The sequence below is a fragment of the Anolis carolinensis genome, chromosome 6, assembly GCF_035594765.1.
Source record: "Anolis carolinensis isolate JA03-04 chromosome 6, rAnoCar3.1.pri, whole genome shotgun sequence".
Taxonomy (NCBI): domain Eukaryota; kingdom Metazoa; phylum Chordata; class Lepidosauria; order Squamata; family Dactyloidae; genus Anolis; species Anolis carolinensis.
Window position 1 is genome coordinate 99,370,147 of NC_085846.1, and position 25,819 is coordinate 99,395,965.

Consider the following 25,819-nt stretch of genomic DNA (forward strand, 5'->3'; position numbering starts at 1 on the left):
TAGGTTCAGGACTTAGTTGTATCCTTTTGTAACGATGAAGCACTTCAAAGACCAGAGTTCTGATCTCATTGAAGAACTTAATATAGGATGACCTATGGGCAACACAATGTAATGCAATGGAGAGATTGTATTCGAGGAACAGAACTTGGGCAACACAATTTAATATAATGGTTTCAACTGTGATATAAGGAAGAGATTGTAATGCAGTGTTTAACCAAGATGAACAGGTTTGCCTGATCTGAGCTGAAGAGCTGGCTTATACACTAAAAGTGCTAGTCTATATGGTGTGTATGCCTTGTATCCCTTCTTATTTATTTTCATTTGAGGTATAGTAAAACTGAGTTAAAGCTTTCAGTTTCATACAAAACAATCACTGAAAAGGGAATCTAATTCAAATCAAGATGAAACCACTGTTTTAGATATGGTATCAGGACACAAACTCCCCGGAAGGTTATTGTTAAAGGATCATCTCTGTCTAGAATGCATGTTGTCTGCATATAGTATGATGCAGTAAAAGTGCAATGCATCCTTCTACCAGAAAGTGGATTTAACCTCTGAAGAGGTACAGGAACCATCTGAAGACCGTGGAGATAGCTCTACGTTGATGTAGAGAGGGACATCATTACCTGTGCCTCATCTAATGATATGCAACTTAGTTGGGGGGAAAATAATCCCGTCATTTAAAAGCTATAACTAAGTAATGCAAATCTTCCCCCTAGGTGTATGGGGAGGCAACAAAAGATAGTGACCACCCCCAGGACAAGCATGAAGAGAGAACAGGAGAGATGGCTTCAGATGTTTCCAGTCCCATCAAACATTCTGCCTTCAGCAGATACTTGATTTTGGAGGAGAAGGATTATGCTTCGAAACCTTTTCTTAAAATAAACACAAACCTCTCCAGTGAGTTAGAAAATGAAAGAAAACACAGACCTGATGAAGCACAACATCCAGCTATAGAAAATGGAAGACAAAAGTTAAGTTGTGTAGTGAGTGAGTCTGATCATGGTGCATCACAGAATGAGTTTCTAGAAGCTGATGGAACTCAGCTTGTCGGACAGATAAATTCACCAGCTAAAGAGATCTCATTAGCTCATCAGTCCCCCCATGAGCAAGAAATGCCTGCCAGTGGTTATAATCAAGTTGTGCTAAGGCATAAGTTATCCAGAAACACAACTTTAAATAATATTGATGAGTTGGAGTCACCAACTAGCTCTCCGAGTGAAGAAAATCTACAGTCGGAGAACATTGCTTTCATGATCACCAAAACAGCTGTCCAAGCTCTGTCAAGTGGAGAGGTCCATGATATTGTCAACAGTAAAGGTGAAGAAGTGCAAACTGTTAACATTGATTCCAAAAAGGAAATGGCAACTCAGCAAGACACATCAGAGAGCCTCGAAGGTGAAGAACCAGTTGTGTGCTTGGACAAAAAACCAGTCATCATTATTTTTGATGAACCAATGGATATTAGATCAGCTTATAAAAGACTTTCAACAATATTTGAGGAATGTGACGAAGAACTGGAAAAAATGATGACTGGAGATAAGATAGATGAAGAAGAGGAAGATATTGAAGAATCAGACATAACTGATGCTCATGATACAAAGGTTTACCAGAAAGATAGTAATAGGAGACATGCCACTGAGTATACGGCAAACCATAGATGTGAGCATCAGTTTGGACTCCATTCTCCATCTGATTCACCACCTCAAGTCACATTCCCCGAAGGGCAGGAAATAGACAATATGGAACTTGGGAACTCTAGTTACATTTATGGACCGCATCCAGAACCAAAGCTGGATGTTCCTGATGCTAAGAAAAAATTTAAGTTTAAATTTCCAAAAAAGCAGTTGGCTGCTCTTACCCAAGCAATACGCACTGGAACTAAAACTGGCAAGAAAACTTTGCAAGTTGTAGTATATGAAGAAGAAGAGGAAGATGGCACTTTAAAAGAACATAAAGAGGCTAAAAGATTTGAAATCCCTAGTTCTCAACCTGAAAACCCACCTAGGAAGCAGGAGCCAAATGTAACTGTGCAGATATCTAGGACTGATGAAATTAGAAAAAATACATATAAGACTCTGGACAGTTTGGAACAGACTATTAAGCAGCTGGAGAGCACCATTAGCGAAATGAGTCCAAAACCAGCTTCTGAAGCCTCAGACCGATTGGAACGAACACCTGCTGCAGGCTTTTTCTCATCGAAAGAGCCCATAGTGCTGGAAGAGAGTAATGCAGATGTTGAATCCCCATCATCATTATCATCAACTTCACATAAGGTACTTTAGTATGAGAAATCGCAAGTCCAGCTGCTTTCTAAAATCTGCAGTAATAATCACCATTAAGCAAGAGGTGTCTTCTGATTGGTTTGCTTCCTTTCGGGTGGCTTGTTTGGTGCATCCATTTAGGTATCTAACAGCTAATAGATTGTGTGGATTTTAAAAAATCTCTCGTGCTGATTTGGTGATGGGCAATCAAAGGAAGCTTGATCAGCATTCCTCTGTGGGTGGAAAATCACCTGAAACTGCAAGTTAGATGTAGAAGTTGATCAGTAGTTCAGCCTTGTCCTCCATTTTTGATTCATGGAATTAACACACCTGGTTTGATTTGTGATGTGGATTCCTCTGGTGCTTTCTGTGCATGTAGGGCTTTGGCTTCTCACACAAAGCAGCTTTGCCCAAAGTGTGCCACCTTCTTTCCAAGGAAAACGAGACTTACCCATGTTTCCCTTGTTTCTGTTCCTTCCCTTGAACCCCAACCTTCCTCGCAGGCTTCACCCAGCACTTCCCAGACCAGCAGAATGCCAATCCCTGCAGCCACAAAAAGTCGCCCACCAGGAAGCGTGGATAAAACCAGCAAACCACACAAACTACAGGATCAGCGCCAGTACAGACAGGTAGTTTTACCTTAATCCAAATCTAGGGATGGACTTTCAAGCTGTTCTGTGTGTGTTTTAGTAAACGTGTATGCCAAGGGGACTGACTTGGATGATACCGAAAAATGGACTTTTGTCTTGCTGATGAAATCTGGAACTGGAAATCCAGGGCTTGAGTTTAAATGGTAGAATTATCCTTTTGCCATGCTTGTGCATGTCTTTGATCAAAAACATCTCCTGCTTTTTAGAGTTTTGTTCCAATACTCAGCTGTAATTTCTTCCGTGTCAGCAACAGAAACTGTTTGAAGCATTTCAGATGAAACCGTTGATACTAACACCCTGTTTAACCGATTTCAAATCAGCGCCTGTTAACCATGCACCAAAACTGTTATCATCCTCATCTAACAATCCTGACGCATGGCCAATATGGTAATCGGCCCAGATGCCTGGGATCCCCATCCTTTTACATATTCTCTTTTTTTCAACTTCTTGTTCTGTGCATTTTCTGTCACATAGTTAAGGGAATGGAGAGGGAGTTTGGCGGGTAGGAAAAACCTTTGAATTCAGGTTTCAAACCATTTGTTCCTTTTCTCTACAAGCCTAATTTCCCATGTGGTCCCTTTTTGGTTTACCGTGAATACTGACTTAAACTGTCTCCCACCATTTTTTATTTATTTACAGGCTAATGGAAGTGCTAAGAAAGCTGGTGGGGACTATAAGGCTACTTCCCCTACCCTCTCTGCTTCAAAAATTCCAGCCTTTTCTTCCACCTCTGGGAAAGGTAGCTCTGTGTCTAGTGGTGATAGCACTAATCTTCCAAGCCCACCTACTAAAGCCTCTGTTCCTCCTTCTAACCCTCTCAGTCCTCAAACAGGTCGTCCTACTCATTCTGCTTCCTTCATCCCTTCTGTTTCTAACGGCTCCTTAAAGTTCCAGAATCCTACTCACACAGGTAAAGGCCACCATCTTTCCTTCTCGATCCAGACTCAAAATGGCCGGCCAAATCCTCTTCCTCCATCTCCCTTCTCCTCGCCCTCCTTCTCCTCTCCCACCTCTCCCACATCCCTGAACCAAGGGGTGAAGAGCATCAGGTCCATCCACACGCCCAGCTTCACCAGCTACAAGTCCCAGAATGGAAGCGTCAGCAAATCCACTCCATCTTCCACCATCACCAAGGAACCATCCTAAAGGTTCACCAAAGTCATCTCAGTTGTTGATGGAATTGCAGCCAATATTGTAGCAGAGGAATGTGTTACCAACCCCGCTGTATCATTTTAGGTTTAATACTAAACTTGTGCTAAATATTGGGTTGATATTCATAATTTAGAGTCATAAGTAGTTTTATATGCATTCATTGCTGTTGAAACGCAATAGAGTGCGTTGGGGTGTGTGGGTGCGTGTGTGGGGGAAATGATGTCCTCCTTCAGGCAGAAACTGTTACAAAAATGTCCTGAGTTTGAGTGACAAAGTATGTGTGTGCAGAAATGTATCAAGCATGAAAAAATGTATTAAAATGAATTGTTTTGTATAAAGCTATTTTTAAGTACAAGAACTAAACATGGTGTGATAATTCAAAATTATAAAATTGAAACTAAAATATTTTTCTTTTATTTTAGTGTTATTCAGATTTGTTACAGATTTCTATTTTTATCAGCAGCAACAACAAAAAAGACTTCATGGTTACGTTCAAAAATCTTTTTTGCCAAAACATTTGATATTATTATAATGTACATTTGATAGTAGTATGCTGAACACTTCCTCTACACAAGCCACAGACTTAAGATGGACACTGATGTGTATGAGATGATTTTATCTATTGCACTGCCATTTAGATTAGATTTAATAATTTGCAATGCCAAGGAGAAAATTGTTTGTACATTTAGGCATTTGCTGATTAGTTTTAGCTGAGTCTCCTCTTTTTCATTTCTCCATTTTATTGAGACCTGGATATATCATGAAGCATTGCATTGTGGATTTTTTAAGTGTACGCTTATGTACTGTTCTGTATAATGGAAAACATTTGTATATAATATAATATAAATATATATAAATATATAAATATAAATACTGTATGTGGCTGAGCACATAGAGTAGGTTTCCACACCAAAGGTCCATTTTATGCATGGTTTTAAAGTATACTTTTGGGGGGAAGGTCACTTGGAGAAGAAAAGTGGGGGGTAGATGGTTTTTAAAAGCAACATACATGGAAAAACTAATGTTCTTTCTGTAAATATCTTATTTGTACAATGCTATAATATAATATACCAACATGCAAGCACACTGACACTCAAAAACCCTTTTACAGAAAATAAAGGGCTGCATGCTTACGTTTTGGTATTATTTTGTCACACCTTTATTTTTTAATGTTTATAATGAGTCACATGTAAACTATGACATAGTCCAACCTTTAAATTTTCTGAAGTCTCCTTGATTTCAGTAGACTGCTTGTGATTAAATGACCCATTTAAATCTTATGGGCTTTAACTTCAGTGGCTCCTGCTAGAGCTTGGAAATAACTAATCAATAAATATGTATTCTGATTTAATATGCATTAGTATATATTATTAATGCTGTATGTTATTATTTGGGATACATTGCACTGAACCCATTTGATATTCTTTTATGTATTTGCTTTTGCTCACAGAGTTTGCTCACACTTGGATAACAGGAAAATTTTCCACACCACCCCCACCCACCCCCATTTTGTTCCCCTTTGGCTCTTTTTCTCTGTCCTCCCTTGCTTCATTGAGGCATCTATTTTGACGGACCTAATAACTACAATCATGAGTGAAGGGGAGAGGTTTTGATTCTTGAGTGTAAAAAGACATAAAGACAAATTACCAGAGTAGCTTTAGTCACTTTAAAAACATTATGTATATCAGTGCCTAATTTGATTCCTCTCTGAACCTTTGACCAAAACATATAATTTTCATGTGATGTGTTTGAGAGCAAACACCACTTTATTTTATTACCTTTACAATGCAAGGTTAATAGATGACTTTCAAAATATTAAGGAAAGATGTTTGCGGAGATTTGCTAGATAGTCTGATCTCGTCCAAGAGTGGACTTGAAATCCCTGGATCCTGTGTATGAAACATATGGCTCTGTCACTGATCACAGGAGATCTCCTTTCATGATTATGAATAGGGCAAAATATATTTTGCATATTTCAGAAGCACTGAACACATTTCTGAGTAAGAATCTTCCACCCTTGGTGCACTGGATGATCTTTGCACTCAACCCACTCATGCGGTACTTGCAGTGGATGAAGTATCTTCTAGCTGAAATAAACCAATCATTTCTCACTACCTCTTAACATCACTCTGTATTAACCTTTAACAAACAGCCAAGATCCTGTATGCCGCAGCATAGCATAATAACTCAGCAGGTAGAAGTATACTACAGCTACATCTCTCCTCTCAATCTCCCCAATGGTTCATTTAGCTGTTGTAGCATATGTACACCACCATACAGCTAGTGACTGGAGGAAAGGGAGGCAATTAAAGAAGGGAACTCAGAGCGGATACAAATGGGGCAAACATTCAGTGCTGTTTATAGACTGGCAAGGCAGTCAACTGTACATAGATACAGGTCTATATAGGCTTTTCCCATCTTTGGCATCTGCTGTTCATGAGACACAGAATGGCCACATGTGAGCAGGTTTCAGGGGACATGTGGAAACTTGGGGATGCGTAGGATACGTCTCAGCCTAGTATGCCCTATGTTGGGACATAAAGGCTTTGGGTCACATTGTGAAGCTGCAACATGAGTAGAAACAAGCATCTTGTTCTTTGTATAGTGATTGTCATCTATGCAAATTGCCATGAAATTTCAATAGCTGTAAAATGAAAGCTTCAAAAGATACTCTTTCTCTTCAGAAGCTGATATCATCTGGAAGCAGTTGAATCCAAAAAACCACATTCTCTCTCAATACTGTCTGAATTCATGGATGATGTGATATCTAAACTGGTGATTTCTTGACTAACAGCCTGTAATCTTAATTATTGTACTTGCATCAATGTGTCTAAAGAAGATCGCAACAGGTTGTTGTGAAAGTCATTCATCACTATTCTACTAAGTATAGATGTCTTGGCAGTGTTTTGAAAAAGAACATTGTCAGCTCTCCATATCCACAGATTCTGTATCTACACATTTAACTACCCATAGCTTAAAAGCAATTACTGAGTTTGCCATTTTATATAAGGACTTCATTTTTCTATGCCACTGTATATAATAGGATTTCAACATCTGCAGATTTTGTTATCCATATGGCACTAAATCCCAGCAGACACCAAGGGCCTTTTGTATGCCTTACATATCAGATTTGACTGATACATCAAACTGTCCACTCTTGAAAGTGAAATATTTGCAGTAGTCCTCGTGACCCAGAACTTGAAACTCGAGTCTGAAAATTAGTAGTTATTTGTTAGATACTGGGAGATACCTTTGTTGCCAGTAACATTAATGACTGTATTGAATGAACTGTTGTTATTTAAAGCATTGATTCTCAGAATAGCCCATGCTCAGAATAGCATGGAGGCTATCAGCATCGACTCCTCGGGCTACATTTTGTACTGACCCCTTTAACAAGGGCTGTTTTTGTCATTTAAAGGTGCTTTCCCTCAACCTGGAATTTTTCCTACATGGACAAAAACCCTATAAACAATAGTTGCCTAGCAATAGTGGAAGTTCAACAAATCTGGAAACTCGTGATCAGAAGGGGTCATATAACAAGTTAATTTTTTCACTCACCTGGTTTGTCCTTATACATACATCAAATGATTATATCTATGCTAAGCTTTTCTGAATTTCCAAGCCAACTTTAGTGAGACTAATAACTTCACATCTGGTTACAGAGACCTAGCCAGAGCTACTCCAATCCTGGCCCATTCTCTACAAGGTCCAGAATAGCCATGAAAGGGGTGGCTTCGGAGGCTTTGGGCTCTACAGAGGGACAAAGAGACTGCCAACATCCACCCTACCCAAAAAGGATGTACATAGGCATAAGGGGAACATACATGTGCATATACTGTTAACATGGCAATTAATATATGATGCCACAGCCCATATGCCCCTCACCAATGTTTATAAGTTATCGTTAGGCTGTTTGCTGGCTCAAGTATGTTCTGCCATATCAATAAAGGATTCCAAGTGTTCAATTTGACTTGTCAAATTGTGGACACACCACTAAAAAACCAAGGAAAAACTACAAGAGCTTCCAGGGCAGTGGAAAGGGCTGAATGTACAAAGACTGAAATTTTCTTATGTGGAATCCTGTCATAGCTGAGGACTGTCTTTCCGTGGAAGCAGTGGTTTCTCTCACTTCAAAGATGTGAAAAGCAAGCACCTCATCTTCAAGCTTACCTTACTGGCCAGAAAATCCACACTTGTCTGCTTTCAACTGTTCTTCAGTTTGAGATTTGATATAAAGAAAAGGGTCTTGTTTCTGCTTGTCAACAAACTCCCACAATTGGCAATATCCTGAATAACCTTTTTAAATATGGGGTAAGACAAATTGCCATACAAAATAACAGGTACAAAATCTATTACGTATGTGTGTGTAATACTTCTAATTCCACATTTATAAATTAAAGTTATCAGAAAGATAAAGGATGCAGTTACATTGTTTTATGGCTCAAAATTTTTAAAAAAACTATTTATTAATCCAATGGTCAGAAGTATGGCAAGCAACCTGTGACAAAACTAACTTCTTTTTCTGATAAAAGTTTGGGTTCTTAGTGCAAAGCAGTGATAACAGCACAGATGATGACGCACTGCAAACAATGCAGAGGTGAATTGAACAAACGCGTGACCAGCTTGCACAAAAATGAAGCATCCAGCCATCATTACAGGTGGTATTTTTCTCCACAAATTCTCCAATGATGGTGACATTTTTACTCATGCATGTATCTACTTCTCTTGTAGCAACTTCCTGGGAATCCTAGCACTTAGTATAAATTTCCACGCATTCCTATCATATAGCCTTTTTAGTCATCAACTTTGCATATGTCAATTTCCAAATCTAAATTCTAGTTACAAACGATGGGCTGAAAGTGAAGTACCAGCTATAAAAGATGTAAATGTGTAATACAGATCACAGTATAGAGAACTGCACTAGCTAGGCTTCATTCTAAAATCATATAGAAAACATATTTCTTGCCTAACAATATTAACAGAAATCAAAGTAAAATGGCAATATGGTGGATATATACCATGTCAACACAATTTATCAAGGCTCCCTGCTGCACTTTCACTGCTGGTTGATGAAAAATATAATTCCCACTTTATGGTAGGGATGAGAATCATGTGGTCTTCTAGACAATGGTGGACCGCAAATACCAACATATCTAGCAAGCAGAGTCTACAATAAGGGATGCTATCAGTTACAATTCAGTAACATCTGGAAGGCCACGCGATTCCCACTAAGGCTTTATGACATTTAATGCTCTTAGCTAGACCTAACTTGAAACATTTTTAAAAATTGTAAATCAGGATTTGGCAATATGGACTTTTTTCTCCTGATCATTAGTGAAGTTAGCAAGGTCTGAAGGAAGTTGTGGAGTCCAACCCCCCCTCAGAGAGTTGCATGTCACACACTTCTGCTTTACAGTAAAAAAGAATGGAAAGGAAAACTTATTTTTGTCTTAATTAAAACAGTTCTGTGAAGAACTTTCTTATGGGCTTCACACAAGACTTTTCACTCCCAGGACAAGGAGAGAAGCCTGTCCAATCTATTTTTCCCCAAAATGGTCCGTCCCTGAGGCCAAGTTTCTAATTTTAACACTTCTCAAGACCAGGCCTGGGTAAATTCAGCTCTCCAGATGTTTTTGACTTCAACCCCCAAGATGTGGGAGTTGGACTGGGAGCTGGAGTCCAAAACACCTGGAGGGCTGAAGTTTGCTCATGCCTGTCTTAGACTCATACCTCAAAGATTAAAATACACAGTTCAAAAGGCATTTAAGATGTAGATATTATTTTGTAGTGATATCCAGATTTCTAGGAAAATATGTTTACATTTTTGAAGTGATTGTTACATGTTGTATTGAAAGCATGTTAGGTAAAGATTTTCCCCTGACATTCAGTCTAGTCATGTTTGACTCTAAGGGTTGATGCTCATCTCCATTTCTAAGCCGAAGAGCCGGCCAAGGTCATGTGGCTGGCATGACTGTGTGGAGCGCTATTATCCTCCCGTTGGAGCGGTACCTATTGATCTACTCACATTTGCATTTTTTCAAAATGCTAGGTTGGCAGAAGCTGGGGCTGATAGCGGGAGCTCACTCCACTCCCCAAATTCAAACCGCCAGTCTTTCAGTCAGCAAGCTCAGCAGCTCAGTGGTTTAACCCACTGTGCCACCGGTGACTCCGAAAGCATGGTCCTAGGCAGGGCCGTAGCCAGAAAAAATTTTCGGGAGGGGTTTTGAAAATTTCGGGGGGGGGGGGGGTTAACCCCTAGCACACACCCCTCCCCGCTACAAACCTGTCAATATCTGCTTGAGATAGTGCCTGGAGGGACTCTTAATGTTTTGTGTCTCATAGACTTAGCATGGGGATTTGGTTAACCAGTTAAAATTCATGAGTAAACCAGGGTTTTTTTATAACCTGAAAAATTTCGGAGGGGGGGGTGAACCCCTAACCCCCCCCCCTCGCTACAGGCCTGGTCCTAGGGCATTAATGATCACTTTTGGATCCTCAGATAGTGATGGATTTCAGCTCTCAAAAAACTTAGTTATGTCCAGTGGCCATGGAGCTGAAAACCAACTATGTCTGTGAAGTCAATTTGGTGAATCAGTGTTCTAGGACATAGGTTCTTGTAATGCTCCATTGTGGCCAGGCTGTTTTGAACCATTAAAAAGGGATCAGGTAGGCCATTCCTTTGTCAGTACCCATCAGTTGAAGCACGGCTGGCCTTCCTAAAGTATCTCGCTTATATTGCAGCCTGGCTTTGGCTTAAAGATGTTCTTTGTCATCTTTGTTTAAATAGCTGATTTGCTCTTCTGATACCTAATTTGTTTCAGGATCTTGTATTTGAAATCATTATCTTGAGTATTTTCTTTCAAGTTTCACAGCAATAGTTAACCTTTTAAAATTCAATAAAACATTACATCATTTATTGTTTGCCTGGTTTATGAGTCTGAGTATTCTGGGGCTGTTTACACATTGGGAGGATGACTACTATAACCCCTGTAAGACACTTCTGTATAACTGCATCCTTCAAAAAAACTTTATCATTTGGAAGCATGCATTCACTTGGCCTGAGAAATATGGGGCATCTTCCCCTCCAATTTTTTGTACATATTTTCATACTCAGTAAACCTCAGCCAAAATTTCTAAAGCAGATTGTGTTCAAAAACAACAATAAAACAAAAACCTATCATGGATCCAAAGAAATACTGTGCCGCTGAACTGTAAGAATAAAATGAAAGTGGAGAGTGTGCTAATATTAAATGACTCACCACCCTGACAAATAATATTTGCAAAGAAGTTCTGTTCAAAGTAGTTCGCCTATAATTTTCCTATCACCTTCATGAACATTTTTCAACAACCTTTCATTATCTGATTTTGGCTGATACTAATTTAGATGAAACATACATGGCATTTTGAACACTGTCTTACACAAGTCAGTCCACAAAATGAACCATCAAAACGATTTTATTTCCAGTGTTTTAAGCGGGTATGCACACAGGCATTACAGATTTGGATTCATTAAATTTTCATGCAGAATTATATTCTCAATAAAAGAAACCAGTTTCATCCAGGATCCACTATCTACATATCTATGTTACAACATTCATATCAAATCTGGTATCTGAGGAAAAGATACACATAGAGTATGTACATTTAAGTTACTTATTTTACAGAAAGATTAAAAATTCAAGTCACATAAAACTCAAAAAACTGTATTAAAACTGGAATATAAAACTCAAAAATCCAACTGGAATGCATAAGGAATGGAAGCTCTGTACCCACTCATGTTAAAATTTGTAAAATGTAATGAAACTTCTTACCAGTAAAATGCATTTTATATTAACATCTAATTTAATAATTATGGCACCCTAACAAACCAAATGACCTTTTTTTGATGAGGCACTTGTTAGTGACTAAACCCAAACAAACTTTTTTTCCTGCATACTAATACCAAACATCGGTCATAAAAAACCATGTATGTATTACACAGCATGTTGCATTAGATGCTTTGTTCCACATGTGTATGCAGCAATCAAATATACTTTTATTTAAAATAAATTTATTTATATATATTTATATTTTTAATTTTTATATATCTCTATATATTTTAAACTCTGCCCTTCCCACCCCACTATTCTGGCTGTATTAATGCACTTTAAAGACCATCTTTTCAGTGCACACAGATGATAAAAAAAAAAAACCTTTTCCAATAGCTGCAAAGTAACACGGTACAGGAAATCAAATATTGAACTGGGGACAGGTTAAATGAGAAGCTGCTTTTGAATTGTTATAATGGACATTTATACCTCCGTTTCAAAGAAACTGGTAGAATCGAGATCTAACCACCTGGTTCCCAGATAATTTATGAGGATGGGCATCAATGGTTGGACTAAAGTTATTTCTATTCATACTCTGGTAGCTTTCTCCATTGACATGGTCTAGCGGCTGGAGCTGCCCCGACACTGGGGCTCTAGAAACCAGAGTCAAACTACTACTAGAAGAAGAACCTCCTTCTTCTGCCCATGTTTCTGCAGATGAAGACGGCTCTGACAAATCTGCTAATCTGCTAGTTTTCCCCTTTTTGGGCTCTCCACTTTCACCCGTCTTAAGCTCAGTTGTGCTTGTCTGTAGACGCTCTTGTGCAAGCCAGCCTGAAATTGAAAGGTCCTGTACTGGACATTTGGGCTTCAATCGGTCCACTGCTGAAATGTCTTTCTCCCTACTTGGGTTTTTCTCTTGAGCTTTCCAGGCATTCAGAACACTTATTTCAGCAAAATCCCTCTGGCCTCCTAACGTATGCCTTCGCCTGATGTTCTTTCTTTTGGAAATCTCAGTAGAGTTCGATTTCTGATTACCTACTCCAAACATATCATCTGCAGATGACTTGAGACGCTGTTTTAACCTGTCTGTAATTTTGAGCCTCCATGTAGGTTCCTGCTTTTCAGGCTCACTTTTGGAGACTGCAGCTAAGCTGCCAGTTGATTTTCCTTTCTTCATTATGTCAAACATCTTTGTCACTGCCAGGGACTCTTTCTCACACTTGGCATCTCCTGATCCCTCGCTATCCGTCTTCTGCCTGGCTGACTTTCTCCGGGATAAAGTATCACATTCAATAAGCTTGTGTGAACTGAACAATCTGCGGCTGTCCAACTTTGGCGTCAAACTACCTTCCGTACAACTTACTTCACTCTCTTCAGAGTTCCTTCGGCTGCCCTTGGACACGTCTTGCCTCTTTCCCCTGAAGAGCCTCTCCACAGCAGAACTTGCAGCAAAAACAGAGAAATCGCTCTCGCTATCTGTTTCCACAGGGCGACCTTCGCTGATCAATTCACTCCGCTCATCATCAGCCTCCTCTCCTTTACTCCCTGTCACTGACTCTGGTGTTAGCATGGTAGAATCTAAGCCTGTTAGGTATGTTGCAGAAGATATTGTTGAGTAATCTGAAGTGATGGAGTTGACATCAGCTTCTAAAAACTCACTGGCCAATTTTTTACTGGGAAATTTCTGCAGAGAAGCCTGTGAAGAACTGCTAAGAATAGTGCCAGAATCAGAGATAGTTTCTTCTATTTGCGAAGAGATATGTAAGACAGGTGACTTAATGCAAGCTTTTGGCGTACTGAGCCGAAAGCTGAGATTGGGGGATCTCACATATTTCTGGAGATAAGGTGTTGAAGGATCCTCTGAGGTCAGACCCTCTTTCACTGGCAATATTTCATCCTTGGTTCCTGTGGGCATTTTTTTATTGTTGTTCTCTTTTTCTTTCGGAACTGTCGTCCTCAGTTTTCTCCTTGCCGTCTCCTTCTCTGGGTCCTCTTTCTGTGCCTCCTCTTTTGCTGAACTGTCATGACAGTGCTCTACCGACTCCTTCTTGTAAAACACACTATCAAACTCATCTTCAGAGCTACTGGGCTGAGGTTTCTCTTTCGGTTTCTTCCGCTTGCGACTTGCTGCCGCAAAGATGGAGGACTTGAGCAGTTCCTTGCTGTATTGATCCTTTCCAGATCCCCAAGAACCCTGTTTGAAAGCAGCAGACAGAAGAAATCCATCACAATCAGAAAGTAATAGAATTTGTTGTGAATCACATCTTAAATAAAAGAGTTCTCTGGTAAAGCATTTGATGGACTTCTAGCAATAAAAATGGGTAAGGCTAACAACCTCTGCCCCACAGCTATGTATTGGTTGTGTACTGTCTCAGCACACTGATTCCTTAGTAGAAATCCATCAGTTCATCAATTGCTGTGGTATTCTCCCATGTTTCTTGAATAAACTGCCCAAACCAAACTTTAGGCCAACAGAGAATTAATTGAGGGGGTCATAAGGGTTTTTTTCTTTGGCAATTCCATTCCATATAATTTGGTAAATCCAAGGTAAATCTGAGGAAACAACAAGACAATCATGATGATGCCTGATGCAATGACCCTTTAAACCAGTGGTTCTCAACCTGTGGGACCCCAGGTGTTTTGGCCTACAACTCTCAGAAATCCCAGCCAATTTACCAGCTGTTAGGTTTTCTGGTAGTTGTAGGCCAAAACATCTGGGGACCCACAGGTTGAGAACCACTGCACTAGATTAAATTTGGGGGCTTGGTCAAACGTTGCCAGGATAGACAGAAATTATCAGATAGAAATGATCAATCAAAGGTATTTCAGATATAGATATTTTATACATGACTTTTTTTTCTAATTAATGGCTGTAATTTCCAAACATAGTTGAAATACAAGCTCTTTTTAACAAGTTCTGGTGTACAATAAATTACATCATTTATTTATTTATTTATTCATTCATTCATTTATATAAAAAATGGAACTAGCCTTCAATACCCAAAATCATTTTTTAAAAATAAAATCTACCACTATCTATAATATTTATGCGAAGGATACTTTTTCTGTCCTGAAAACCACTGTCTCCAGAACTACAGTTTAAAATACAAAACTAGTCTTGTTCTAAGCCTCAAAGAAACTCCAATCTGCTCCATTCACTTGAACATCTTAGACAATTATGATACGGAAATGAAGACACGTACCAAATACACATCTGATAACTTACTTTAGATTTTGCAGAGTCACTAGTAGTTGAATCTGTACAGAAGGAGGAGAATCAAAAGACAGCACTTTAGACAACACTGCACTTTAGTTAACACTGCACTAAGTCTGCTTTTGCTCTAGACAATGCTGGACGCATGAAAGAGGACAAGCACAGAACGAAACGTGAGAGCAAACTAAGTAACAAAAAATTCAAATAATCAGAACAAAGTGGAGAGTAAGAAAGAGCTCACAAAGATGCAAGCTGCACCACAGAAAGCCACCGCCATGAAAGGATGTCGTGAGTTGTAGGCAGAATCAGCTCAATGACAGAAATGGCAAAGTAGCCATGTTCTTCTAAATAAAACAGAACAGAAACACTAATAATTATTCAATGTTCTAAATACACAGCCCTGCAAAACCGCAGCTGAGAGACCTTTTCAGGAGTGTACTTTGTACACTCTTGTAAATAAAATGCACAATGTAATTTCTTTCATTTTTTTCAGAGCCTTTAGCTACCTTCTGAAACATTTTTTTTTAAAAATCTTTTTTGTTTTGAAAACCACATTTGTAGGCTGTCAAACTGTTTGCATTGGGGTTGACATCTGAATGCCCCAGTTCAGCATTCAGATGCTCGTCTGGGCTACATGTTTATGAAATTTTCATTTGTTACTAGCTAGATTTCCACAGCTATCAGTTTTGTACTTAATTCAAAAAGAAGCGCTGTTATGAAATGAAAAATGGACACCATAGTTTTACTGTCTGGCAAAAAAAAGAACGACGACGAAGGTTATACAGTTATAAAGGGGGTACGAGGGGGCTAAGCACAGTGACCAAAAGATGTTTTGCTTTGCCATTCTCCAACTCTCAGGGGGTTCCCCCGCCTAAGAATTAATGAGCTGAGCCCCATGCCATGCCCCTTTTGACACATGGCTAATGACTAGGAAAAACTCGTGGACCATACCATGTTATTTCTCCTCAGGGTCTGCTTCAGAAATAACAAGAAACAGCAGAAACACTTTTAAAAAGTAGCACTGGTCTGTTCAAATACTCATTAAAAGAAAAAAATGTACAGTATAGATCGTCTAAGTCCTTTGTGCATTTACAAGAAACGGGGATTTCTGCAGACAAGGCAGCTACAATGTGGGCAACAGTCCTCCTTCTTCCTACAGTTCCAGCTGTCCATCAGTGACATCACAGAGTCCATTAGTGACATCACCGTGTGATAGACTCCTCCCACTTCTCCTGTTTCAACATCAGGATAGAGGGACTGTTTCAATAAAATGCTGAAAAAGTCTTCAATGGACTAAAACACAAACTAGAGACAAAGGGATAACATTTGTGATAAACAACATGTTTGGTTAGTGGAACAGTACAGCGATTGTGAGAAGGGAAAGTTGCCAAGAAACCTTTCGACAGTAGTGCTTTGGCAAATAATAAAGGTGACAGTTATCAAACAGAAGTAATGAGTTTAGTAATATATATATATATATATATATAACCTATTAAAACTTACTTGGGAAAAATATTGGTTAGTTGTCAAGTGAAGTGAATGTTAATAGCTTGATCTACTTTCTCAAGTTTGGGAAATATTGCATTCAAAACAGGTTTAGGTATTAAAGCTTTCTTCCCTCCCATCAACCATTTACATGGAAGCAAAGATCATGTCCACCCAATGGTAAGAATTATTTGGATAATTATGGTTACTGATAACAACAGTAATACACATGGACTGCACAATACATATTAGTTGGCTAAGAGAGCATCCCAACCTACATCATGGAAAATGCCCAACCACTATCATCCTTTGAACAAAACACCCAAATTAGATAGCCATGGGAGGGAGAAAAGTAAGTTAATAGCAAAGGAAAAAGAAACTAAAAGAAGATTATAATAAATTATCAGAAGAAAATTTTCTAGCCTACAGACTAATACCGTCCAGGCAAGAGTTACCTGATACGTCTCCAGGAGATACTCCCGTTCTTCCAATGTTGGTGAGTAAATGATCTATGTTTGGCACTGGCTGAGACTGTACTGTGTTTTCCTCCTGAACTGCTGTCTACAGTTAATAAACAAAGATCTCTTCATCATCGTGTCACAGACAGTGGCTTCATTACGATTCAACAGTATTTAGAAATCCACAGTTAATCCATCAGAGAACCAGTTTCTCCATCTAAATTTTCCATATGATATTTAAGAATGAAAAGAAAGAGTACAATGCAGAAAACTATTCTAGTGGAGAAACACAGAGTTAACTACATTTCAATTACTTCGCCAACTACATGGAGCAAAAAGTAACAAAAAACCCTTGTGAGGAACACTTAAAGAATACACACATTAGGAAAATGTGTGCTCATTATAGAGAAAATTTACTGCATTCCTAAACTATGTGGGTTGATAGAATCCAAATACTTAAGTATCAGTACTTACAAGGGGCTCTTCAGCATCATCTTCTGCGAAAAACCAGTCATGCTACAATTTAAAATAAAAAAAGTGAAAAATCCCAAAGAAATTAAATCTTTACAAGGTGGACACATCAAAGAAACAAAAGGAAGCAAGGAGTGAGCAGCTCAAAGAAGGAGGAGGAAAAGCTGGAAAAAGCTGGTCTAGCTGAAGCAAAAGGTCTGCTTGCGTAATTAACCTGGGAGGATGAAATGAATTCACTTACTTTTTGGATAAGTGTTTCTACAATTTTGTATTGATCTGGCATATGTGTAACCATGTGCGTCATGTTATCTTCAGATGTTCTCACAAGAGTTGGGCCAAATACTATTGCCAGATTTCTTGGTTCCATCTGAGAAGCAAAGAAAAGACATGCAACTTCTTAATCTGAAGATAGGTTACAGTGTTACTTACTGATACTCATCTACCCTGTCTAAAGTGCTCCTGAGATACAGCTTTCCAGGTGATTCACAGGAGACTGCACTGTCAAAGATACATCATAACAAGTTTCGGAACAATCTCTTCTAATGCTGACCATGTGCATTAAGCTGGCCTCTCATAGATGCTGGTAATCAAGACAAAGATTGCCTTCCCTTGCTGACATTAACTCAGGCAAAACTATACCAATGACCAAATCTTGAAGTTTCTCTCCAGCCTTCCCCCCACCCCCCAAACAAAGTACAGACTTTTAAATTAATTCCACAACAGATTCTGAGGCCCTGACCCAGTAATGTATCCTCCTAGGCACCTTATCAAGCAGCTCCTTATTAGGGATTCTGGGAACTGTAGTTCAAAAATAACCTCTGGAAGCTCTGCTTTCAAGGGATTATTCTACAACCCAAATCCTAAATTCATCACAAAAGTGAACAAGAATAGTTTCTTTTAAAAAAAATGCAAAGTACCCAAGTGCTCTCAGTTATGCTTTATATTGAGAGCCATGTTGGTATCATCATTGCTCCAAAAGCACAATCTAGCTAATAAAATACTCCAAATCCAGTTACACAAATTACCTACCTTGTTCTTTTCTGAATTTTCTGCTACAGTTTTCAGGTGTGCAGAGAGAAATTTGAGTGTTTCATAATGATGTTCTGGTAAATCACGGATCTGAAACATAATTTTAGCAGAGTTCAAAAATAGTCAGTACACATAAAAACTTTCATTAGATCAGGTACATATCCAAAATCAGCATACCAGCCTTTTTAGTGTTTTTAGTCGCTCCACAGGATCTTCTCTTCTATTGGCATCTATGAAATCTCCATATTTGTCTGATAAGAAAAAAGATGATTTTATTGTAAGGTATCAAAAAACCTACTTTTGTTTTGCAGAGAGGAGAAAGCAATAAATAGAGCACTCATACAGAACTAAGCATGAGCAGTAGCACAAGAGTAATGGAATACATATTAAAAGTGCCTTCCCATTCATTATACAACCAATATTATGATATGATTGAATCTATTTGTGCCTTTGCACCCTGACTACTAGAAAATGTTTCTATACCAAAACAAGAGGCTACAAGCTAACTCGGCAATGCCACAACATTATTTTTATGATAAAGTAGTATCATCTGAATAACGTTTGAAAACAGATAAAACAGTATTTGTTTGATACAGATAACACTATAGGATCAACACACAGCTTCGGCATTAGCCACCTTTTAAAGCTACCATCTTCTTGTGCCATTGACAACACACAGCTTCGGCATTAGCCACCTTTTAAAGCTACCATCTTCTTGTGCCATTGACAGAAACTTACTATAGTAGAGTTATCCAACATAAACGAGCAGGCAGAATGTTGGATAAGGGAAACTGCTGGATAATAGGGAGGGTAGCAAAAGGAGGAGACTCTTTTGCTGTTGCTGGCGATCCTCCTCCTCCCTCCTCTTTGGCAGGCTGGCCATCGAGGAAGAGGAGGAAGAAGAAGAGGACAAGTGGTGAGGGCAGTGCAGCCCTCAAGTGAGGCTTGCATGCTGCCCCCGCCCGTTATTGCTGGCAATTCTCCTCCTCGGCAGGGTGGCCATCGAGGAAGAGGAGGGGGAAGCTTCTGCCGCCGCTGTACCGTTGCCGCCTGCCCTCCCTCGCTCGATGGCGCATCAACCAGGCCGGGTCCCAGCAGCAATGGCAGAACCAGGGCCCAGCCCAGTGAGTGAGTGAGCAAGCGAGCGAGCGAGGGCGGCAAAGGCCCTCCCCTCCCTTGCTCGCTCACTCACGGGGCCGGGTTTCGGCAGCGATGGCTAGGACCCGGCCAGGTAAGTGAGTAACAGGGTTGTGGTCAGCTGACAAAATCCCGCAGTGTCTGGGACCCCAGGAGGCCTGGATTCATTCCCAGCGCTTCAGGTTCCCCATCCCCGAACCTTCAATATAGCCTCCTCAAAACAACTGCTCTCCAGAATCAGTTAGACTGTGATTTAGACTTTATTTATTTATTTATTTACTGCACTTATATCCCGCCCTTCTCAACCCCGAAGGGGACTCAGGGCGGCTTTATAAAGGTAACAATTCGATGCTACATATAAAAATACATCAGTAAATAAATAGAAAAAAATAAAACCAACCATTCAAAACATAACATTAAAACATCAATTAAAATCACATAATCTAGATCCTATTACAGGGTCAGTCTGAGTTGTCATCATGAAATTAGTCTCTTATTGCACTGCTCCCATTATTGACCAAAGGCCTGATCCCGGAGCCATGTTTTTAGTTTTTTCTTGAAGGTCGGGAGGGAGACAGCCAATCAAATTTCACTGGGGAGAGAGTTCCATAGACGAGGGGCCACCACTGAGAAGACCCTGTCTCTCATCCCAACCAGTTACGCCTGTGAAGGAGGTGGGACTAAGAGCAGGGCCTCCCCAGATAATCTTAACCTCCGAGATTCACCTCAAGACATTCAACAGCATAACAAATAGAAGTGGGACTATACTACAAATGTTTTAAGAAATCAGCACAGATCTTATTTTAATGTAATTAATCACAGGCAATCTATAGTCTATACTTATTTAAAAGGGGGTGAGAGTGGGGTGGGGGAGAGAGAATAAAAAACTCACCATTAGTAAAAAGAGGTTCTGGAAGCTTTCTGAAAAAGGATTTCAGTAAACTACTTATGACGTTTAAGTCTCGCCATTTCTAAGACATGAGAAAAGAAAATTCTTATTACTTCCCAGGTAGCAAGACAATACTATGGAATTAGAAATATAAAGGAAATCACTCACATCATCTTGAACGTCGATATCAGTCATTCCTTTGTTGAGTTCTTCTTGCATGCTTGAGATAGCAGCATTATTCCCAGGCACTCTATAAATACCTGTATACTCGAGACCTCTTTCTTCAACTATTTTGCAGCATACATCAACTATCAGTGGAATATACTGAAAAATCAGAGACAGAAAACTTGCTAATTGCGCCTTGCAAAGAAGAATTCGCCAAGCAAAACATAACTGTAAAGTTACTGGCTAATACCTTATTACTCTGAGCTGGAGGGCAATCATCTAGTCTAACTCCAAAGGTCCCAACAGCAGATGGCTTCTTTTCAAAGGTTTTTCTCATGATATTGGGAATAGTTTTTCGCCAGGTACCTTTGTCTTTTGGTGGACTTGTTTCATCTTTTTCTGAAGGGAAATAAAGAATCTGAATCAGTATTAGCACATTAGAAGGTTATCAAAGCAAGTGGTTTTTAAAAAATACATTTTAACTGGGAAGTTTGAAACAAATCAATGAGTGATTTATGTAACAAATTATCCCTGAAATAAAAGGAAGCAGCAACATATTTGAGAGCAAAGATCAGGATTTAGTGACCACGTCAGAGCAGATAAGATATGCCCACTATCAAAAACAAGAGGAGCTTCCCCATTCTTGGCTGTAGAAAAAGAGGATTCAATTTGATCTAAGAACCAATGAAGTTCTAAGGTGAATCAAAATATTTGACCATATCTTTCTTTATTCATTGTCCAGATTGACTTTGGGGTAGATCTGGAGGGGTTAGTACAATTAATAATATGTTTACATATAGGACAAATACCTTTACCAAGGAATTTCCTCTCAGATTCTTCTTTGGGAGAATGTGGACTCTGGGTTCGTGATTCCGTTTTATTGCCAAGTAATGTCTGCCTTATACTGAGGCCCTGGCGTGATGGTTTGGGTGATGGCTCTGTTTTCCCACTTGAAGCACTGTGTACAAAAAAAATCTTGTATTACCCAGAAGCAGGCGTTCCATTCATCAGGATGAATTTAGTATCACATGGTACTAAGGCTGCTTACCTCATCATGGTACTATATTCTTTAATCCTCCGGCTAATGAGGTCCCTGCTTGTGACACCTGTGTTCTGCAAAATAAATGGAAAACTATTTTGCAAACTTAGGGGAGAATGCAATTGTATGGCAAATAATAGTCCTATTCTGGTTTGTGCTAACATATAAAAATTATAAAAAATAAGGAGAACAGAAGTAGTTGTGTTAAGTGAAATGCTGAAAGTACAATCCGTTTTATTTCTTAAAAACACAATTTTGCCATCTGGACTGTCAGTATGGCTTGGACACTGTTAAAGTAAAGCATACATTTATATATTAAACAGCATACAAAGTAATTCTCAATTACAAGCTATTTGGGCACAGTTCTTACAAATACAAGTAACTGCCCTGTGAACTGCAGTGCTTCCTTGTCACGTTCTTACAACTTATCTTCACTGGGAACAATTATAGTATTCCTAGAGATGAAGTAACTCCAAAACTAAATTAAGGGAATATTGTGACTAGTTTCAATGTAGAACCCTCCCACTATGCATGCTTACATAATGCCCACAGCTTCATTCAGGGACATAGAAATTTCCAGGTTAATATTAGAGAATGATAACATCAGAAGAAGGCTTTTAAAAATCCATTAAGCACTGAGGCTGAGAAGTGCTAATCCTATGCAGATCCCAGATTGTTGTATACCATATACGATTACAATTTAAGACTGAGACGGTATTAGGATCCTGCCCTCTGCTCTTTTCGCAGGCAGACTGCAACATGTGTACATTTTTTTAAAACATCAACAATCAAGGCATTATAAGATATGCTTAACGGTTCAAATTTTAGACACTATGGATCCAATAAAACAAGATGTTTTAAACAAAACAAATTACCACATCTATAATTTAACAATTCAAGTAGGAAGATCATTACAGAGTACAGCTCAAAGAAAGAGAAAACTCAAGATCTAACTAAGGCTCAAATCATACACACACACACTCACGCACTCACACACACACTTTAGATTAGGTTTCAATGAATCCAATGGGACTTATTTTTAAAACAATATGCAGTACCATTATGCTGTTAAAGTAGTTTAACAAGCAAAACATTTACAAAGTAATTAACCAAGTAGTTAATAACATGTTTGTCTTAAACATTGGAGCTACTTTTACAACTACTTGAAATGATTACAATTTCAAATGCTTTCTTATCACTTCTTGCTCCCTTCACTTGAAAAAAAGTTTTTCTTAAATAAAGCAATTCAAGAGCTATATAGTGCAATCCTATACCTGTTTCCTCCAAAATAAATCTTGTGTTTAGTGAGACTCATACCCAAGGAAATGTACACAGGATTGCTTCATCAAACATTGATTTTGCTCATATCTGAAGAACCCCCCCCCCTCCAAAAAAAAAAGTCAAATTAACACCTGTCAATTTAGGACTTATCTACATTGATCCTTTATCTCTGCAACAGCCCCAAGATAAATTGTCCATGTAGAACTGTCCTCAGCTCAAGCCTTCCCAATTCCCTGACACTGCTGCTGTGATTGGACAAGGATGAAATACTAAAATATTTTAAATGCGGCCAGTCTGCATGGAATGATATATACTAAAACTACAAACTCCTAAGAAATAAAAGAACTGATGGATTTTTTTTTCATGTCAGGAGCAACTTGAGTCGCTTCTGGAGTGAGAGAATTAGCCATCTGCAAGGACGTTGCCCAGGGGACGCCCGGATGTTTTGATGTTTTTACCATCCTTGTGGGAGGCTTCTCTCATGTCCCCGCATGGAGCTGGAGCTGATAGAGGGAGCTCATCCGTGCTCTCCTCAGGTGGGATTCGAACCTGGCAGCCTTCAGGTCAGCAACCCAACCTTCAAGTCATGAGGCTTTAATCCACTATGCCACCAAGGGCTCCAACTGATGGCATGAAGATTACCATACCTTCTACGTATTACTTGTAGACATAGCTATATTCTTCCTCATAAGTGATGTAGTGTTCTCTTAGTATTTATATAGAATTGACAGTATGATGGGAAATAATGATATAATTAAAAGTTCTGTGCCTCCGAAAGAATTCAAAAATAGGTAGCAATTGAATCGTATATCATAACTCTCGATAAAAAAATTAACTTCTTATAATGAAGTAATGTATTACAATTAACAACAATGAAACTATTTTAAGTAGTGGCTCAACTGCTGAATATCAATGATTATAATGAATAAGATTGTTCTTGACAATGGCAGTATGACAACAATGATGATGAAAGTATTATTTATGCTACCTCCTTTTGAATGCTAGCATGAGAATTTTGATAACTCTGGATCCAAATACAGCAAAAGTATAGAAAACACATTGAAATCATAGAATAAAAATTGAACAAGCACACAACCTCAGTGTTTAAGTTGCTGTTCTCTTGTATAGCCCTAATCCAGGCCAGCATGTCATCTCTATCTTCAGCTTGGAACAGGTATTCACAATCTGACGTGGTGAGCCGAAATACATGTTTCCTCTTTGTGTCACTATATGAAATGTCTATTAAGCAAGCATTGATGCTGATGGGTTGCTCCTCCTCAGATGGTACCACTTGTTCTTTTTTATCTTTGTATAAGTACAATGAGCAACCTTTCAAAACAACATGCATTTGTTTCCACGGCCGGATGCTCCCACCGACTCTCTGGAAAATACAAATCTAGTATTAATATTTAAGAAAAGTAATGCTTTACATTTTAATGTACTTTACATTGCATATGTTACATCAAAGTCAGAACTTGAAGAAAAAAGAGAAGGCAGGAAAGAAATTGTGACATGTTACTAGTCTTCTCATCGATACCTTCTGAAAAAGTTTAGCAAAAATGGAGAGGGCCAGGATCATAAAGGATGCGGTGACAACAGTAGAAATAAATTGAGATAATAAGATAACAGAACCCTGATATGGTAAGTTTTTGCTTAAATAGTGTCCTAACGAAACACGTTATTTCTTTGAAGGTCTATGAAAGATCCTATATTACTTTCACTTATATCATTTTTGAACTTTTCAATCCCAAACTTACAGGTTCTTTCCTACTAAATCACGATTGCTGGGTGAATCTGTCATACAAAATGATCCTTATTTCATTAACTTCTGAAGGCATTCTGACTGCTAAAGATCAGAACATGGCAGCATATGTATGAAGTCTGCAATCAAGTTTCAACTACGCCAGAAAATCCAGGCTCTAAATCTAGTAGTTGCTTAGAATATTTGAAAACATTTTTTTCAAAAGGTAAGTAAACATGGTGCTTTGCATCTTAATTCAAGCTAAAATAATCTGAAGAGGTTCTTTCAAGCTAAAATCATCTGAAGAGGTTCTTTTTCAAATTCAACATTGGAAGAGACAGGAAAGGGCAGGAAGAGAAGGCTTAGTCTTCTTGTCAATTAAAATCCAGTACATTGGTATTTTCTACTTAAAGGCTTCTGAAACAGAAGACATCTGAAACAAGTACCATTTGTATTTACTCTCAACTGCATGTTAGGAAGAGCAGTACCTTTCCCTTGTCTGTGACTAGCTGTCGAAAATAGAGCCATCCTACTTTGGAAGCATCACCGAAGATCTCTGAAGAAGAAGCTTTTCTGGACCCTGAGTTTTCCGAGGATGTTTGGCTGTCTGGGGCCTAAAGACGACACCATACCGAGGCAGTCTTAGCATTAAAGAAGCAAAATATGTTCAACAGCATTTCTATCTATTTAAGTTCGCCCTCTTTTTTCTCTGCACGGGTATAATGTAAGGGACAAACATATGCAGCTAACACCAGCTACAAAATACAACTGTAAGGTATCTTAAAGGTGCCTAGTCTCAGTATCCAGTCCCAAGTGTTCACTCTACTCAAAGGGAAAAGAGGGATTACAGAAATCTGAGACTGCTGCTGGAAAACCTGTTATATTTATGTCTGGCCTTCCACAGCCACACATTGGGCAAGTTATTTTTCTGTATGGCAAATCCCTGAACCACACAGCTAGAATAATTTATTACCAAAAAAGCTAGAGTACTGCTAATTGTAATCCAAGTCAATAATCTTCCCAAGCTTTGGCT

General features: G+C 38.9%; 2 protein-coding genes across 30 annotated transcripts in view; one reads left to right on the forward strand and one right to left on the reverse strand.

Annotated features, from left to right (window-relative positions):
- Nucleotides 1-5,417, forward strand: part of kiaa1217 (KIAA1217 ortholog) — a 387,178-nt gene extending 381,761 nt beyond the window's left edge. For 16 of the 20 annotated variants that reach the window (XM_016994285.2, XM_016994286.2, XM_062983745.1 and 13 more), the window contains 3 exons: nucleotides 720-2,276; nucleotides 2,768-2,893; nucleotides 3,554-5,417. In XM_016994285.2, coding sequence (XP_016849774.2) covers nucleotides 720-2,276; nucleotides 2,768-2,893; nucleotides 3,554-4,060 — 2,190 coding nt within the window. In that variant the 3' untranslated portion in view covers nucleotides 4,061-5,417. The remainder of the gene's footprint in view (nucleotides 1-719; nucleotides 2,277-2,767; nucleotides 2,894-3,553) is intronic. The other 4 variants (XM_016994291.2, XM_016994290.2, XM_008112425.3 and 1 more) reach the window with 1 other exon arrangement.
- Nucleotides 5,418-11,505: 6,088 nt separating this feature from the next.
- Nucleotides 11,506-25,819, reverse strand: part of arhgap21 (Rho GTPase activating protein 21) — a 126,261-nt gene continuing 111,947 nt past the window's right edge. For 5 of the 10 annotated variants that reach the window (XM_008112405.3, XM_008112406.3, XM_008112403.3 and 2 more), the window contains 14 exons: nucleotides 25,275-25,400; nucleotides 24,142-24,426; nucleotides 21,774-21,838; nucleotides 21,535-21,683; nucleotides 20,976-21,124; nucleotides 20,729-20,884; nucleotides 20,564-20,642; nucleotides 18,712-18,785; nucleotides 18,535-18,624; nucleotides 17,747-17,872; nucleotides 17,509-17,550; nucleotides 17,032-17,137; nucleotides 15,104-15,135; nucleotides 11,506-14,071 (listed from right to left, as the gene is read on the reverse strand). In XM_008112405.3, coding sequence (XP_008110612.1) covers nucleotides 12,371-14,071; nucleotides 15,104-15,135; nucleotides 17,032-17,137; nucleotides 17,509-17,550; nucleotides 17,747-17,872; nucleotides 18,535-18,624; nucleotides 18,712-18,785; nucleotides 20,564-20,642; nucleotides 20,729-20,884; nucleotides 20,976-21,124; nucleotides 21,535-21,683; nucleotides 21,774-21,838; nucleotides 24,142-24,426; nucleotides 25,275-25,400 — 3,180 coding nt within the window. In that variant the 3' untranslated portion in view covers nucleotides 11,506-12,370. Of the gene's footprint in view, nucleotides 14,072-15,103; nucleotides 15,136-16,042; nucleotides 16,324-17,031; nucleotides 17,138-17,508; nucleotides 17,551-17,746; nucleotides 17,873-18,534; nucleotides 18,625-18,711; nucleotides 18,786-20,563; nucleotides 20,643-20,728; nucleotides 20,885-20,975; nucleotides 21,125-21,534; nucleotides 21,684-21,773; nucleotides 21,839-24,141; nucleotides 24,427-25,274; nucleotides 25,401-25,819 lie in introns of all 10 variants that reach the window. The other 5 variants (XM_008112407.3, XM_008112404.3, XM_062983750.1 and 2 more) reach the window with 4 other exon arrangements.